Source organism: Gambusia affinis, linkage group LG06, assembly GCF_019740435.1.
Source record: "Gambusia affinis linkage group LG06, SWU_Gaff_1.0, whole genome shotgun sequence".
NCBI classification, from domain to species: Eukaryota; Metazoa; Chordata; class Actinopteri; order Cyprinodontiformes; family Poeciliidae; genus Gambusia; species Gambusia affinis.
In genome coordinates this window covers 30,874,235-30,890,695 of record NC_057873.1, presented here as the reverse complement: position 1 = coordinate 30,890,695, position 16,461 = coordinate 30,874,235, and the positions used below count along the sequence as shown (strand labels likewise).

Here is a 16,461-nt window from a genome sequence, read left to right as displayed (position 1 = left end):
GGAAGGGTTTGGGTGGAAAAGAAGCAAGGTTGAACCCTTTCCAGTGTTTCAACAATTTCCAGAGCGTGACCTCCTGAAGTGGTCCTGAGAGGAGATCCTGCATACAGAACAGCAGTGCTTACAAAAGATCATATGTTTCAGGTCAGTAATGACTAGGCTTCTTTCAACAGGATGGCTCACTTCCAACTCAAATCAAATGATGGAAGTTCAGGTGGGTCTGGGAAAACACATACATGTAAGGTAACTGCCACTAAGGACTTCTGGGTGGGCATATTTAAAGATAAAGGCTTTTTTATACATATATATATTATATTTAATATTTTTACAGTTTTTACTTAATTATTGATCATTGATTTATGTTGTTGTTCTAGCAAATGGCCTTTTTTTGAGGCCATTTACTCCAGTTAATTAGTCAACTGTCCGTTTACGGATTCATTTTAAACTTCTTCCATTTGTTCGTAAATGTTTTCATGGTCTTGCCCAGCAGTAAGTTTGATGTACCAGTTGCATGTTCCCTCACACTATCAGACCAGCAAATCACTTCCTGCTGGTGGTTCCAAAATCGGTTGAAAGGTGACCAATCATTTTCAGTCATTGCCCCTAAACTGGAAGAATCTGCCTTTAAAAATCAGACAGGCACATTCACTTCCTGTTTTTAAATCTTTTCCTAAAGTCCCATTTTTTTTACTCGGTTTTTGACTCAGCTTGAGATGTTGGTTTTAATGTTTTAATTGCTGTTGTTTTTATGATCGCTTTTGTCTGTTTTTGCTGTACAGCACTTTGGTCAATGGTGCTGATTTAAATGGCTTTATAAATAAAGTTGTATTGTGTTGTATTAAATTAGTTGATTATTATTTTAGAAACTGACTCATCAAGATTAGTTAAAAGTGAAAGCTGTGGGTATGAGTTGATGTGTAGCCACAGCAGACGGCTTCCAGAGGCTGCCTTCCCAACAGATCGAGTGACAAAATGTCCACAGAGAAAATTAGTCATAGTATGATGTAGTTAAATGACGATTCAGTGGCTGGAGCCAAAACATGGAATTTGTAAGTTTGTATCAGAGCTAACCCGTCTACCTCAATTTTAAACCGCTGCCACCACCAAGAAACCAACAGCCTTCCCTAGTCTTAATTTCTTCAACACTATAACCATTTACTATGGCATCAGAGGTGACGTTAGACTAAACTAAAAGCTGGCTGGTAGTACTTACCTGGAAAGGGAAACTCCCCCTGCTTTCCCAATAAGCTCCTCATGGTGAAGGACAGCATCATTCCAAGGAACTTCTAGGAACTTCAACAGTGTCTGCATCCATTTCTCAGGATGGAGGACCAACTGTTCATAGTGCATAGGTAGGCACTTGTCCACTGCCTCCAAGCACTGAGTGTACATAGTTTCTATCGCCCGATTCCACTTGGTCAGGCAGTCACGATAGCTGCCCAGGTCAAATCCTGCAATGGTCACTTTCCGTGAGATCATGGAGTGAACCGATGCCCTCCCATCACGAATCATGAGCACAAACTTGGCACGTGGGAAAATCTTGGCCAGGTAGGAGAGTGACTTCAGTGCAAACGGGTCCTTATTGCAGAGGAAGTTTGCCGGCTCGCCGTGTTTGACAATGATTTCCAGTAGGAAGGCCTGCATGGCAGCATCCAGCACCTCATCTGTTACACCAGCCTCATCCAGGCGCATCTTCTCCCGTCCTGAACGGCTCCACATCTGTTTCATGGCCAGGATGCGGGGAATGACGCGCGTCTCCTCTCCACAGCGTACCTCTGGGTGGGCATCTAACATTGCTCTCATCAGTGTGGTACCGCTTCTGGGAACACCCCCTATAAAAATCAGTGGCGTGTCTTTGTTGTAAACAAACGGTGTGCTGAGATTCTGGCCAGTTCGTAAGGTGGTCCGCATGCTGCCTCCTAGTGCGGACAGAGGCAGGACTCCTCCTGGATGGCTGTGCTCCTCAGAGCGATGGTGACACTCCATTGCATGCCGGCCAAGGTAAAAGACGGTGACTGAGCTAATGACCAGGCAGGCCACCAGCAGGTTCTGTTTCAACTTGCCGATCATGTCGTTACTCTCCAATACAGTGGAGTGGTTTTTCCTTGGGGAACGAAGGGGGCAACTTTGGAAAAGGGCAGAGGAAAACAACTGCAGGGTAGCCAAGTTCCCCACCCTTTATGGCCGTCTGCTTCGAAGCCAGCATGGATGAAGCTCCTTGGTCCACAGTAGGTGGCGTGTCCCCAGCTCCATGAGGCCTGTGGTGTGGCACAACATAAAAATTACCATTACTTCGGAGTTTATACTCAAAGAATTCAAATGCTAACAAGGAACTGAAAACACTGAGACATAAGATATTGACTGGAATCAGCTGTTTGAAGCCTAATTGGCTCTGACTGGTGATTGACACCTGAGCACTACCAGGTCCCACTAACAAACCTAATATGTGGAAGTTGTTCCTGCAGAAAAAATTTTCAGCTTGGTCGGTTTTACCATCAGTAAAGTGTTAAGCATTCACAAGGTTCTAAATATGGAGCCTATTTGACCCTGTGAGTTTTTTTACCTCGTGCAAGGTCCCAGCAGGGTCATAGTGACATCGTGTGGACTTTTATGAGTTGTTTCTTTGTATATGGTTTCAGGAACTGTAAGGCAGATGGGACTCCCATATGGCTTCCACATTCTCCAACCATGAAATCCTGACCGTCACACTAAGACTACTGGATGGTTATTTTGAAGTTCATCCTCCTCAGAATGATATGCATATGTATAGGCATGTCACAATAAACAATAAATCAATTAATCACATGATAAATTAAAAGAAATTCAATAAATTTCATTAGCTTGATTTATCGTTTTTCTCTTTTATTACTCTCTTTTTGTGAGATAAAAATGATATGAATGATAAAAGTCTTCAGTCTGGTGCTTTGGTCTCAACCACCCCTTTCTTTGAATGAAAATATTGTTTACAGAGTTTCATAATTTATTTAATTTGTCTATTTCTTTATTTTAACATTTATCTTGGATAAATGTTTATTAGAACATTTAAACACTTTAAGCTTTAATAAATTTAAAGTTTATTGAACTTTGAGAAAGTGTTCTCGCATTTTTATGCCACTATTACCATTATATTACTTGAAAATGTTCTCAAAACAACAATGTTATCGTTTAACGCAATAAGTTCTGGGACAATTAATCATAATTAATAGTAATAATAACAACATTAAATATGCCAATTGTCAAAACTCTAATGACCTGGTCTTTGTTGCAATTTGGAATAAATACCCGCATTACATGGACTGCTCTCCCAGGTTGTGATGTCACAAATTTATCTATCCCCTCACAACAGGAAAGCTAAAAATGGTTCCTGATGGGAAAACAACAATTTTAGGGCAAAAGTCAGAGAACAGATATCTCACTAAACCTCTGATTTAAAATGAGGTCATATCCTGTCGTAGTAAAGAACAATCATTTAAAAATCTAATACTGTCATTATTACTTTTAAACAACTTTCAGAGCAAGTCAAAGTCAATCTCATAGAATCACATTTGTGTCCTGTAGCACAGGCTGGTTGATCTTAGCCAACTGGTAGTAAATACACATCCGTAAACAACAACTAAAGGTTAGTTAGTATAAATAACTCTGACCTGAAAGATCAACATGACCTTCTTCCTCACATGCAAGCAATATCTTGCTTGATAACCAAAAATAAATGTTTTTGAACTGAAAAATCCCACTAAGCTCTATCCCATAATATATTCTACAACTAAGGCATAAACATTAATCTGATATTTAAGTACACTGGCATGTTTCATTTTATGGGATAAGGCATTGTTTCAATCTGTCCTGCAGCGTCTCAGAGCCTGTGCCACCAGGCTGGGAGGCACCAGTCATCACTTTACCATCTGCTTCCTCTCTTAACACCGTGCTACCATCTCCTTCTCAGGAGGGTGCAACATGCCTAATGACCCATTTGACTGCTGTTTTCAAGCAACAGTCTTCTGTTAACACCTAGTTATATTGTTAGAAAGTGGTTCACAACACAACATCACAGCTGTCATTGGCCTCTGTGTGAGAAGGAGCTGCTGCAACTCTAAGCTGCAGTGTAAGTATTCCTGTAATGCAGTGACTTTAGAAGAGAACAAATTGTTGGAAAATAATTCTGACAGAGCACCATCTGATGTGTAACTCATTCTCTTTTCCTGTTGTTGGGCTTTGTCTTCTCAAGCCACCCACACATTCTCACATATCTTCTCCTTGGTGTCTCTGTGTTAAAGTGAAGAGACAACCACTACATCCAGCAGACAGCCTATACCTGTAAGTCAGCACAAGTATAAAAGGTTCCTGCTGTGTTCTCACATCTATTGAAATTTATCTGTTCAGGCTTAAAATTTGAAATGCTTTCTGGGTAATTTCCAATTTACTTAATACTTTTAACAAAGAGCTTCTTGAAAAGGCAAGTGGAGAAGAACAGGTGAAAGAAGCTACATAGAAACTAAAGTAAGATGCACAGAACATGACAGGAAGGGAAGTCATGCAGCAGAGAAAGGCAATGCAAATAACTTACCATGCAGAGAAAGGTGAGAAAGATGGTGACAGATTACCTTTTAAAAAATGCCATGCACTCAAGGTGAAAACTTAAAATTCCTTGGCTGATAAAATGGTGGTGATTTACAAACAGAGCATTATGTTATACATCACACTGGTGCTGAAATGTGTTACTGTTAAATTAATTGAGCCTCTTCTATGCTGCTCCCCATATCCATCTCAGGATATTCTCCCATTGATCTGTTGGGGGGAAAAGGAAGTGGATATTTCTCTCCCAGGAGCAGCCGGAGAAGTGAAGCCATGGTAAAGCACACACTGTAATAAGAAGGACTTCTCGCCTATCATCTTGATATATTTGTGGAAGGGTAAAACAAAGGATCAAGCTGAAAACCAGGATCGTATCTCTTCTGAATGACACATATTGAACAAATATAACAGTAATCAAATTTCCTCAATTAAATGTTCCACTGTACAGTAGATGAGAAAGAAGAAAACAACCCTACATATAAAAAGTCACAAGTTGACATGATGTTCTGATGTGTATTAGGTTAATGTCTCCAATTATAACAGACCAACCTGTTTTAAACAGTGACCCTTTCTTCTAATGAACAGTTCTTTTGCCTTTTATCTAAAGACTATCAAAGAAAATCTGCTGACTTTTTTTTATTTCAATCTATTAATCAAAGGACATATATTAGAAGCAAGACAAAACACACAAGCCCAGGAATTCTGACTTTCCCAATCTGACTGATATTAAATGAAGCATGACATGAAGTTTAAACTGGGTGGAGATAAAGATGGGAATGATGGATGGTTCTATATTGAACAACAGTGGTGGGTATTGATAGTGGTTCATTGAGACAAGAGCTCATTACCTGTCTAGGCTCCAGCCAATTTACAGTTTTTCTTGAGGTCTTACCTTTAGGTTCCGATTTGGACTAGTTCACACTAGTTCATTGATAGAGTTTGTTTTGTGAAGGCTTTCAAAGATTATCCCCATGCATTAATCAAAAGATATGGCACTAAATATTATATGAAGCTTTAAAATGTGGTCAATAAAGGGCATTGTTGCTTATGGTTGATGCAACAGATAATAATGGAATTTCTTCATTTTGATGCATTTAATGATTAAGTCATCATGCCATCTGCTATAACTGTCCACTATGTATTCTTTCACTTCTTATCAAACAAGGCACAACTGCAGCATCAGTCAGTCAGAATGAATTCAGCAAGACATTGTAAAACTGAAGAGTTTTTTACTAACTGAGAATAATAATAACGTATTCTGGGCATATTTTGGATATATACTTGGGAAATTGTGGAAGAAATTGTACAAAGAATTTACCACATTAATAGGCATTTGTATCATATACATTACCCAGAGCATCACAAGGGGTTGATTAATGGCAATAACACAGTCAGTGGTGGTTAGTGTAATTTTTCTAGTAGCATTGTCTTAAGGCAGTGCAGATCCTCAAAGCCAGAAAAAAAAACCCCCACAAAATATGATACACTAAAGTGGTTATAGATGGCTTCCTCTGGTATTATATTACACCAGTTCCATAGAAATAAAAGATTTATCGATCTTGTACACAAGATCCATTAACTGGACTGTTTCAAGCTCCATTTTTAAGTCAAGCTTCTTAGATGATGTGGAGTGATGAGACACAGAGTTACAATTAGCGCAACATCTATTAAAACTGCAGATGGTAGGAGATGCAAAAATATCTCGTGACATTAAAACATTATGTATTGTACTGCTTAACTGGAAAAATAGAAAGAAAATCTGAACTTCACAATGGCTACATCTTCTCACACAACAGATATCAATGGAACAACAATCAGCAACAGATAAAAATCAATTTGAATATTTCAATAAAATATACCCTGTATTTTTATGTGCCATTTCATTGCCGGAAAATTGGTGCCACTCCAGAAGCAAAGACCAGGGGAAGAGAGGGGAAGTGGGAGAACCAAATGAAGTCACATAATAATTTTTATTTTTGAAGATATCCTTTACTTATTGGGGCGTGCCATAGCAATGCACAGGAGAGCAGTGAAATGCTTTGCGAAGCAAGGCATTTCACTGGCACGCAGCAGTACGAGCCGCATTGACGGTAATAGGAAGCAGCAGTTATTTTGAGGTGTAGAATAATAGGTAATAGATGCCTGCCATGCATTGCATGCAAATGCCATGGCAGTGGCAATCCTTTTTGAGTTGCAGAACTGAGATCCGCCTGCAGTAGATGCCACTGCTGAAATAGCCTCCATCCACCCAACCCTGCATCTGTTCGCTGGTGAAGGTCCTAGTAATCGAGTAATCCATCAATTATTCTTACGATTAATAGAGTAATCAGATTTTTAAAAAAAAGATCAAATAAAACATTTGTAAATCTAACATAACAGCAGTATTACTATTGGATATCAACATCAGACCAATTTTTCACATTTGAGCTTCCCTAATAATAACTGTTCTGTAGTTTAGAAAATTAACCTCTAACAATAATGGCTCACTTTCTAAGTTAACCTGAAGAAAAGTTAAACAAAAATCTGAAATTATATTAAATTTAATAATAAAGAGGCAAGCTCACAAATACGCTTATAAAATAATGTCAATACTCCAGCTTTTTGTTTATGTATTCATCTTCAGTCAATTTAATAGATGAACTTTCACCTTGCCCAAATATTTCTAGTTTTTGTGTTTATGTTAACGACGGGATTTTACACCTTTGTTCATCACACACAGAAACATGTACTCGCTATGTGCTGCCACGGTGCGCTTCGGCATCCATTTGATAAGACCGGGATGATATGAAATAAATTTTCCGGTTCGTCCCTAAAGCTACGCTTGGACATTATGCTGCTAACAGTTAGCTTTCGTCAATGACTCAGGTGGAAGTCAGAGCACTGTGCAATGCAAGTAATAACCTGGTCAGAACACAGTGCCCTAAAAGCAGAATTTAACAAAGCTTCAGGGCAGATAAATTTCCCCCAAGGAATTTTTATAATTGAGGTACTCGAATCACTTGAGGAATCATTTCAGCCCTACTTCCTATTCCTGTTAATGCGGCTCTTACCGCTGCTTGCCACCTCAAAATATATTTATCAAAATGTGGAGCTCGATCCCGTGAGGGGTGCTATTACTTTTTTTTTTGTCATCAGCATCTTTTATTTGTTTATCAGGAGATCATACATACATTGATATTACATACATTTTGCAAAGCTTACATGACTTCTCCAATTTTTTTCTTTTTTTTCTTTTACACAGTTTTTTTTTAAGGTGTGCTATTACTTTTGTTGGCATTTCAAGCAACCATGGCAACATTATTAACAAAAAACTAGCCAAATTGAAATCAAAACAAATTCTAACTGACCCTAATTTGTCTCAGACTCAAAATAGACAGAAGTTTTTCTGCCCCTCTGTGTCTCACTCCCATGACAGCAGGCAGAGAGCAGAGCTGCCCTTTAGAACTACAATGATGGCGGAATGTCAGAACTGCAGAAATGGCGGAACACTACTACAGAGGATGGCTGAGTTAGCAGTTAAGAACTACAGTGATGCAGGACTTATTAGTGCACTAATATTAGCCTTTACCATAACATAAGCATTTTAGCTATTTCTTTCTCCCAGGTTAATGCACTGCCTTGCGCAATTTTCCTCTGCTAGAGTGAGAAACGGAGTGGATTTCTGACCCCAAAGTTTTTAACTTACCCTCACGCCACCAAATAGCCCTGATACCAGCATAAACGCCTCACCCCTGTCCCAGTGTAAAATGTGAGCAACATTGTGTTCAATGACAAGCTAGTTAGCATCATTCCAGGGAATCTTTAGGAATTTCTCTGTGTCTTTGCTCTTTTTAAAATTACTGTCATTGTGCTGTGAAAGTATGGCGTGAGAGATAATCTGTGAAAAATTTATTAAAAGACTCTGCCATCTCGCTGTGCTATCTCAAACAGCAGTGAGACAATCTGGCTGTCATTGTAGAAGGAACTCTCTGGAAACTCTTTAATTTTGATTGTTCAGTACCATGGAAACATTTTAGTTTGAAGCTCCAATTACAAATCCTACAAATTTCACTGCTGATTGCTTTGATATTCCATTTTCCAGTAATGCAAGCCAACAGTGAGGGCAGTCACTTCCCTTGATCTGACTGGCAGCACACTGCAGTGTGAAGTTTTATGAGGGTTGTTAATCTAGTGTGTCTGCTAGTGTTGAGTTGCACCATTAAAGCTGACTATTTTAGACAGGAAGACACAAACTAATGAGAAAGAAAATGGTAAAATAAATGGTAATCATACATACAGGAGTGATGCAATAATGGTCAGAACCCATCAGGAAAGTCTTCACTCTTTTTCACACTTTCTCAAAGAGTTGAAAACTGCCGGGTAAGTAGTCAGTTGAAAAATCTGAAAAAGTGTTAGACAGTCAGCTTGGTAACACTGACATTCAAGGTCCAGACATTTTTCTGATCCTAATCTGCTTCAGTGCTACAAGCCGCTTTGCAAAACATGTCTGTTCAAGTACGTCACTGCTGCTTGCAGCCACTCAGAAATATGTAGAGCAACCTGAGGAGTCCTGTTTTATTCATTTGGTCTCTAGGGGTGTGCTATATTGTCTTGTTCATGGTGATAGTGGATTTTTTTGACATCGGTGTAAAAATTAAGATTGCGATAATAAACGATAACGTCACTTAACTGAGCCTGACCTGTGCAGCAAAGGTGCTGTGCTTTCTGTAGTTGTTTGCCAACTGCTACTAAAGCAAAAAAGAAGCTGGTAACCGGTCCACAGACGGAACTGGATCGAATCTCATGGAATTAGCTAATATCGGTAGTAAGGGAAGGATATAGAGTACTCTGTTACTCAGAAATTAGCTCTCTGTTTTTAATTCAGCATATTACAAAAAATGTTGTCCTTTATGTAATGGAAAGATTACTCTTCATACAAGAGAAAACTCAGGTTTTTAAGAAAATGGTCAGCTTCCAACTAATCCACGGTTTCCCCCAGTTTATTATAAGCCCAGCAGGTAGCCAGGATTAACTGCCCACCCACTAAACTCAGCATTACTTAATTTTTTTATTAACCTAAAAAAAAAAAAAAAATAAAAATAAAAACTTTTTTTATATATATATAAGCCAGACTTCAAGCGTCTCAGAAGTGCAAATAGTTGATATTTATTTTGTATATTTTAATTTGTTGCTTTTAAGACTATTGCTGAGTTTCAGACGCGTGACCCAGATGATGCGCAAAATTCAAATGGAGGTCCGTAAGGGGATTTCTCCGGTTCAAAACAAAGCAAAATTGCTCACGAGTACGCTAATCCCATAAATAGCTTGGAACAGACAAGGCATCTCGAAAAAATATGCGTACATTTAGGATATGATTCATATTATTTCAGTAAAAATGACTTCTCTTATAATCTTGAGGATTTATCAAGCCTCTAGGTGATCCACATAACTAACTACCTGGTGCTGCAGAGTTCATATTTTACGACGAACCAGAAGAAAAACTTCAAAAGTCTGGAGTACAATCATTTAGTTTCGGGTTGGGTCAAGCATTTAGGATGAAAAGCAGCATTAAATGACTGTCAACTTGTTTCTGCCGGGTGAGTAGTGAATTGTGCTATTTTAAGTGATAAGTCCATGATAACGATGCTACCACCATCAACAAACGAACCAATGTTATTTCTATCTGCTTGGATCTCCTGGTAAATAATTTATGTAGCTTCTGTAAACCCAAATTCATGCTGGAGTTGTATGAGTTGTATGAATTGTATGAACGTTTATCAATGTTGACTAGTTGTAGGATGCTGGATTCAGGACCAATGTAGGTCCACCATTAGCAGCGATCTACAGAAACACATTCCCTGTGGGGGAATAGTCACAGCACACGGGGACAGTATGGCTCAGTAGGTGATATTTAATTTAATGAACTTTTTTTCTTCTTAGCATGAATGGGCCACTGAATAAACATATTTTCTGTCCGGGATTTGGCACAGAGGTAGCAGCTCACAACATTAGCATTCTGAGGACAACAACGCTAGGGCATAAAAATAATTTATCTTACCTTACATATGAATGCTTATTTATCTAAGTAACTGTCCAATAAAATATCTGAAAATACAATTTAAACGATGTGATAAGTACCTGTTAGAAAGTGGGCGCTACATGGCATTGTTAGTTTCTGCACCTCCTGTTTTTAGCCGTATATTATTGATCCACTTTTCTCCTCTTTTTTCGGTAAGTTTTGAAAATCAATTCCCTTGTGACCAACGACCTTCGAAATACAAAAATAACATTTATCTTTCTCTCTATTAGAACAGTTGGAACAACCGTACAGGACACAGACTTTTTACTTTAGACATTTTGATGTTAGATCAACAAAAATAAATGAACTGCATTTACTTCAGGCCCTCCATCTACATTGGGTGACGTCGGCGCTACGTCATCTGAAACTCAGCAATAGCTGTCGGTTTAAGTATTGTTGGAAATGTCTTCCAGTTACATATTTACATTTCCTGTCAGCTTCACATTTTAATACAAAAACCACTGGGCTTAAGATGTTTTCTGGGGGAAACCCTGTAATCGTTAACTGATCAATAAGATCAATCAATTTTAGATAAGCTCATTAATTGATAACTTGTATCCCTTCACCAGAATGTTAGTGTAGAGTAAAAAGCTACTCCTTTCTTAATGATGCAACAAAAAACAAAAAAAATGCAACAAGTCATTCAAGATTTTTTTTCAGACACTCAAAGTTTCCTTGTGGCTCAACAAGAGACACACTTCAGGCCCACATCATGGTCTAACCAGGGGTCAGCAACCTTTTCTACTCAGAGAGCCATTTGGGACCGCCTCCCAATAAAAAGAAAGCACTTGGAGCCACAACCCATTTTGATGTCATATATATATATATATATATATATATATATATATATATATATATATATATATATATATATATATAACCTATATATGTACTATATATAGGTTATATACAAAAATGGATACTATGTTGCATTTATGAAATCAACGAACTGCTGCAGAGAACACAAAATTTTATTTCTGCATGTAACAAAACGCATTTTACACTTTGTTGATGCTCAATTTCAAACAAAATACCCTCTGTCCATTTGGGTCTTTGTATTTAAGAAATAAAAATCAAAACATACCCAACCCGCATTGAAGGAAAAATAGAAACAGAATGCTAAACAATAAAATAGTATCACCGCACTGAACGAACCATGCAAACCAAAAAATGCGCAGTCTACTTCTGTGTTCCATCATGTGTGTGCGGTCACCTGTCCTCCTGAATTAAAAGAAAACAACTATTTCACTTAACAATATATAGTTATGTATTTATATTTGACTGTTCCAGACAACCACGCACACATATGTAAAACAATAGCTAATTAAAATATGTATTTTACCTGGTCAATGTGATTTTAGCTCCTGAACCTCGCCGCACAGCGTCTTCATGTCAGGGCTGTAAGATGTCACCTTCATCTTCAAACAGGAGTGTAAGCTGAGGTCTGTGAGGTGTGAGCGGTGCTTGTTTTTAATACAGTTCATGTTGGAGAAGACCTGCTCACAGATGTACGTGGATCCGAAGATTGCAAAGAATCCAAATGCATACCTCTTCATGTTGATGTAGCTGTCGGGTATGGCATTCCATGTTTCGAATACAAGTTTGTCCTGTTTGGGAAGGTTTGCAACTTCCCTCCATTTGTGATTCTGAGCGAGAATGGCCTTGTGATGGCACACATTTTCAAGATCGGTCTTAATCCATTTCTTGAAGTGACTCCTGCTTGCTTCAGCCTTCCACATCAGCTCCGAATCAGCCTTTTTTCTCTCCTCTCCCTCTGAATATTTTTTAGTAAAGACAGAGTGTTTGTTCTCGAAATGTCTTTCAACATTTGACTTCTTGTTGCTTGCCAGTCTTTTGCCACATATTAAGAAGACTGGTGAACCAGTTTCATCAGTGGTGAAAGCAAAATGATCTGTCCACGTAGCATTAAATGTTCTGCCATCTTCAGAATGTTTCCTTTTCTTGGATTTATTCATGATGTCTTCCAGGCAAGGGTCAAAAAGTCAATAAATCAGTGCGCTAAAAAAATGCGGTCAGCCAGACATGTGGGGTATGCCAGGAATGCCTGTCGTACATTGGTGGATATGACGTATATTTTGGGTGCTAAAAATGTTCAAAACATTTTGTTTTAATATTACAAGTTCACCATAATCTTCAGAAAATAAATTTAGAAATTTATTTTCATTTCTAATTTTTTAATAATTTAATTTTAATAAAATATTCTATTTTCCAAAGTCACTGGAAGCCACAACAGAAGGATGACACACGTGGCTCTGGAGCCATTGTTTGCTGACCCTTGGTCTAACCCATGGGCACTCCTGGTCCTGCAGGGCCGGTGTCCCGCAACTCTTAGATGTCTCCCTGGTCCAACACACCTGAATCCAACAGCAGAATCACCTCCCAAGCGCAGTCAGGTTCTCCAGAGTCCTGCTAATCACCTCATTATTTGACTCAGGTGTGTTGAAGTAGAGTTACATCTAAAAGTTGCATGAGACCAGCCCTCCAGGACCAGGAGTGCCCACCCCTGGTCTAAACTAATCACAGATGGTGAAGGGAGGGATGACCACGCTTTGATTCCTGTCCATATAGGGTGATAATCAATTGAGGATAATTGAACAGGAAGACGTGAGCACCTCCTCTCTTTGATAAGAGTAATTATCGCCTGTGGCAGATGTATTCATCATCCAACTGAATATATCAGTGAGTGATGTTTGTGTTGTGATGATACAGTACAAACACATGTATGCTAGTATTACACTTAAGATGCGCCATTCAGAAATTCTGTGGATGACTGGAGGCATTCACTGATTGCAATATTGGAAGCTTCCAATTTGGTGATAATCAAGCAAGGACAGTCAAGGATAAAACTGATCACCAAGCAATGACTAAACAGTCTTCTAAAATAGTCTCTTTAACTGTGGAAAAATCAAAAGGATTACACATTACAAAAGGAAACCAAGAAGAAATACCAGCATGTGAACCTCTCCACATGCAGCTGTATCATCCCTTCCTGACCATGTCTTGCAAACAAACTGTGGTTCATTGATCAAAGATTTTGCAGCGAGAAGCAACGCAGGACATCAGGTGGTCTTAATGAATGTGGGCGACTTCCTAGAAAGCAAGCACTCCTTTGAGGGGCTTCATAAATATGCATCCTACTCTGCAGCTTAGTTGAAGGGGCAGCCATATATGGGCTTCATTGAAACTAAGAACTGTGATGTGGCTGTGGGTGGTTTTCAGACACGGAAACAAAACTTTAAATAAGCTGCTGGGGCTCCACAGCTGTGACTGTCAAAGCAGCTAGCACTAACAAATACTGTATGTACCTTAGTCCTTCTCTTTCCTATCCAGACAACCTGCATGCAGCAGATGTGCTCCTGGCTCCTAATGACCATTGAATACTGTTTTCTCAGTCTTCTGGTATTTCTGTCATGCGTCTTTCTTATGGTGTTCTGGACATAAAATATCACTAATGCTCATTTAGTTTTGTGTTTGGCTGATACCTTGTGTATATTCTATATGTCAACAGACAGCTCCTACATCTCATACACGATGGATACTTAGCATGAATATGTGTACAGTGATTGCCTGAGGCAAATGGTTCAGAATGAAGTCCTAACAGATACCATTATTTATTTATGTCATTTGACAGCTCATAACCAAACTCAGTATGCCACTTATCAGGATACAGGTCATCAGTAAAGGAGCTTAGTCGACAAAGGTATAATATAGGACCAATGGGTTTTGATCCAGTAGGTAATTCAGCATGGATGTTAAACTATTGCAACATGTCTGTGTATATGTTAGAAATAATAAGCTACTGCTAATACATTTTTTTTATAAACTAAAATGATTAACACCACCTAAAGCAGTGTCAGGTTGAGGACTGTAGTCCTCAAGCCACACTGCCCTGTATATTTTAGGCATTTGCCTGCTTCAGCACACATGATTTTAATTGATGACTGGTTAACAGGCTTTTGTTGATGAATGATGTGTGTTGAAGCAAGGAAACATCTAAAATATGCAGGTCAGTGTACCTTGAGGACCAGGGTACACAGACCTGCGTGAAACACTGGTCTACAGGATAGGCTACAACTTAAAATTCAGGAAATGTCTTTAGTCCTGTTAAAGGGATATCAGTCCATCGCCCCGAGAAATAGAAAACCTTTACTTCCGCGCTACGTCTTCGTGAGAACAGCATAACTGTCATCTTTTAATGTATGATTCTGTCAACAGCTCAATATGTGCGTGTATAAACAGGGGTAATTTTCCAGCCCGTTCCCCTGAACATACCAACATCCCCCCGCCCCAGCAATTATGTAACCTCAGTTTACCAGTCAGTATGAGTGAGCGTAAAATAACATATAACGTCTGTATAAACCTCCGGTCTAAAATGTGACTTTAATACTAGTAGCTCCGCGGCTTAGCGAGAGGAGCGATGAGGGAGAGGGTCGTAACAGCGGCACGGCGCCAAAAAAACCTACCTAACGCTGCGGATACGGCGCAGGAGAGCCAGGTTAGCCAGCGAAAAAACTTCCAAGGACTCCAGCGTTAGCGTCCAGGTTGTCCTGTCTCCTTTCTGAGTCACTTTCTGGACATTTTCAGCGCACACGAGCCGTGTACACCGCACGACAGTCAGGTCGTTGCTCTGGTGTTGGGCTACAACACATCTATAAACCAACCACACTGCTACAAGCACGAAGCTCGACTCCTACTGAAAGGAGAGCTATGATAAGTCAAGAACTCACGCGACGCTGTGTGTCAGAGCTGCTGATTGGCCGATACATGAGTGTGGGCCGAACAATAGCTGATTTAAAAGCACAGTTATATTTCCTCACCGGCTGCCATTGACAGGGGCGCCGCCAGAAATCTTTGGCCCCAGGACAAAAAATTTAATTACCCTCCCGCACCCTTGTACATCTGCTGTCAGAATTTCTTGAGTCTATTTGACCCATAAAAGGCTTGCAACTGCCTAGCTTTCTTTGGTCCACGTCTGATACAAGTATAATATTTACTAATGGTGAATTTTACATCCAACAGTCCACATGCTGTATGCAAATACGTTGCTATTTTTTTTTAGTTTAGAATGTTCCCATTCTTCTGAACGGCTCTTGACTAAGAAGATAGGACTGGAGCCTCACTGAGAGTCATTCTTTGTTCTTGTTATGGTCTGCATACACTGCAGTAGCTATTATTATTTTTATTTAATTGTATACATTGATATTTATTTATTTAGCAAATAAATAAAACACAAGAACGGAAGAGCGTACAGAGCATGCTAATTGCTCTTTGATTGTTTTCGTCACTTGTCATGGTGGCAGACATTACATCACTATGCTGCCTGGCTTCATGCAATGGGAAAAAGAGTGAGAACAGTCATGGTGCGCGCCTTGTTCTTGGTTACTTCTTGCTTGTTGCACCTTAAACAGTGTTCATAGTTGAGCATTGTTTACCGTTAGGGCATTGCTTTAATTGCTATGTTTAATAGAGCAGACATTGGTGGGTTCTGACATGGGCAGTATGGGCAATCGCCCAGAGAGTTATCTTTTTAGGGTTGGCACAAGACCTCCGTGGATTGTGGCACAGAGATGGAAGCAAAGCAGAATTAAGAGTTTGAATTGATAATGATATTGGTTAAATTTATTTCAGCTCTAGCCATTTAATATCTAGGTGTTTTATGGGAATATGAATCTCTCAGATCATTTAAGAAGCAATTTTGATCATATTTCACATTTTATTGTGTCATGTAATGCGGGATGCCGGTCTTGGTCTTGACTCGGACTCAGGCCATAAAAGTCTTGGTCTTGTCTCTGTCTCAATATACTCTGGTCTAG

The 16,461-nt window shown here is 39.2% G+C and overlaps 1 protein-coding gene across 3 annotated transcripts in view; it reads right to left on the bottom strand.

Moving 5' to 3' along the window:
• tpst1 (tyrosylprotein sulfotransferase 1) overlaps nt 1-15,353 on the bottom strand; it is a 47,942-nt gene extending 32,589 nt beyond the window's left edge. For 2 of the 3 annotated variants that reach the window (XM_044118699.1, XM_044118700.1), the window contains exons 1-2: nt 15,112-15,353; nt 1,211-2,255 (exon numbers count right to left, since the gene is read on the bottom strand). In XM_044118699.1, the coding sequence (XP_043974634.1) occupies nt 1,211-2,067 (857 nt within the window). In that variant the 5' untranslated portion in view covers nt 2,068-2,255; nt 15,112-15,353. Of the gene's footprint in view, nt 1-1,210; nt 2,256-11,969; nt 12,844-15,111 lie in introns of those variants that run through there. The other variant, XM_044118701.1, reaches the window with a different exon arrangement.
• Between the last annotated feature and the right edge of the window lie 1,108 nt (nt 15,354-16,461).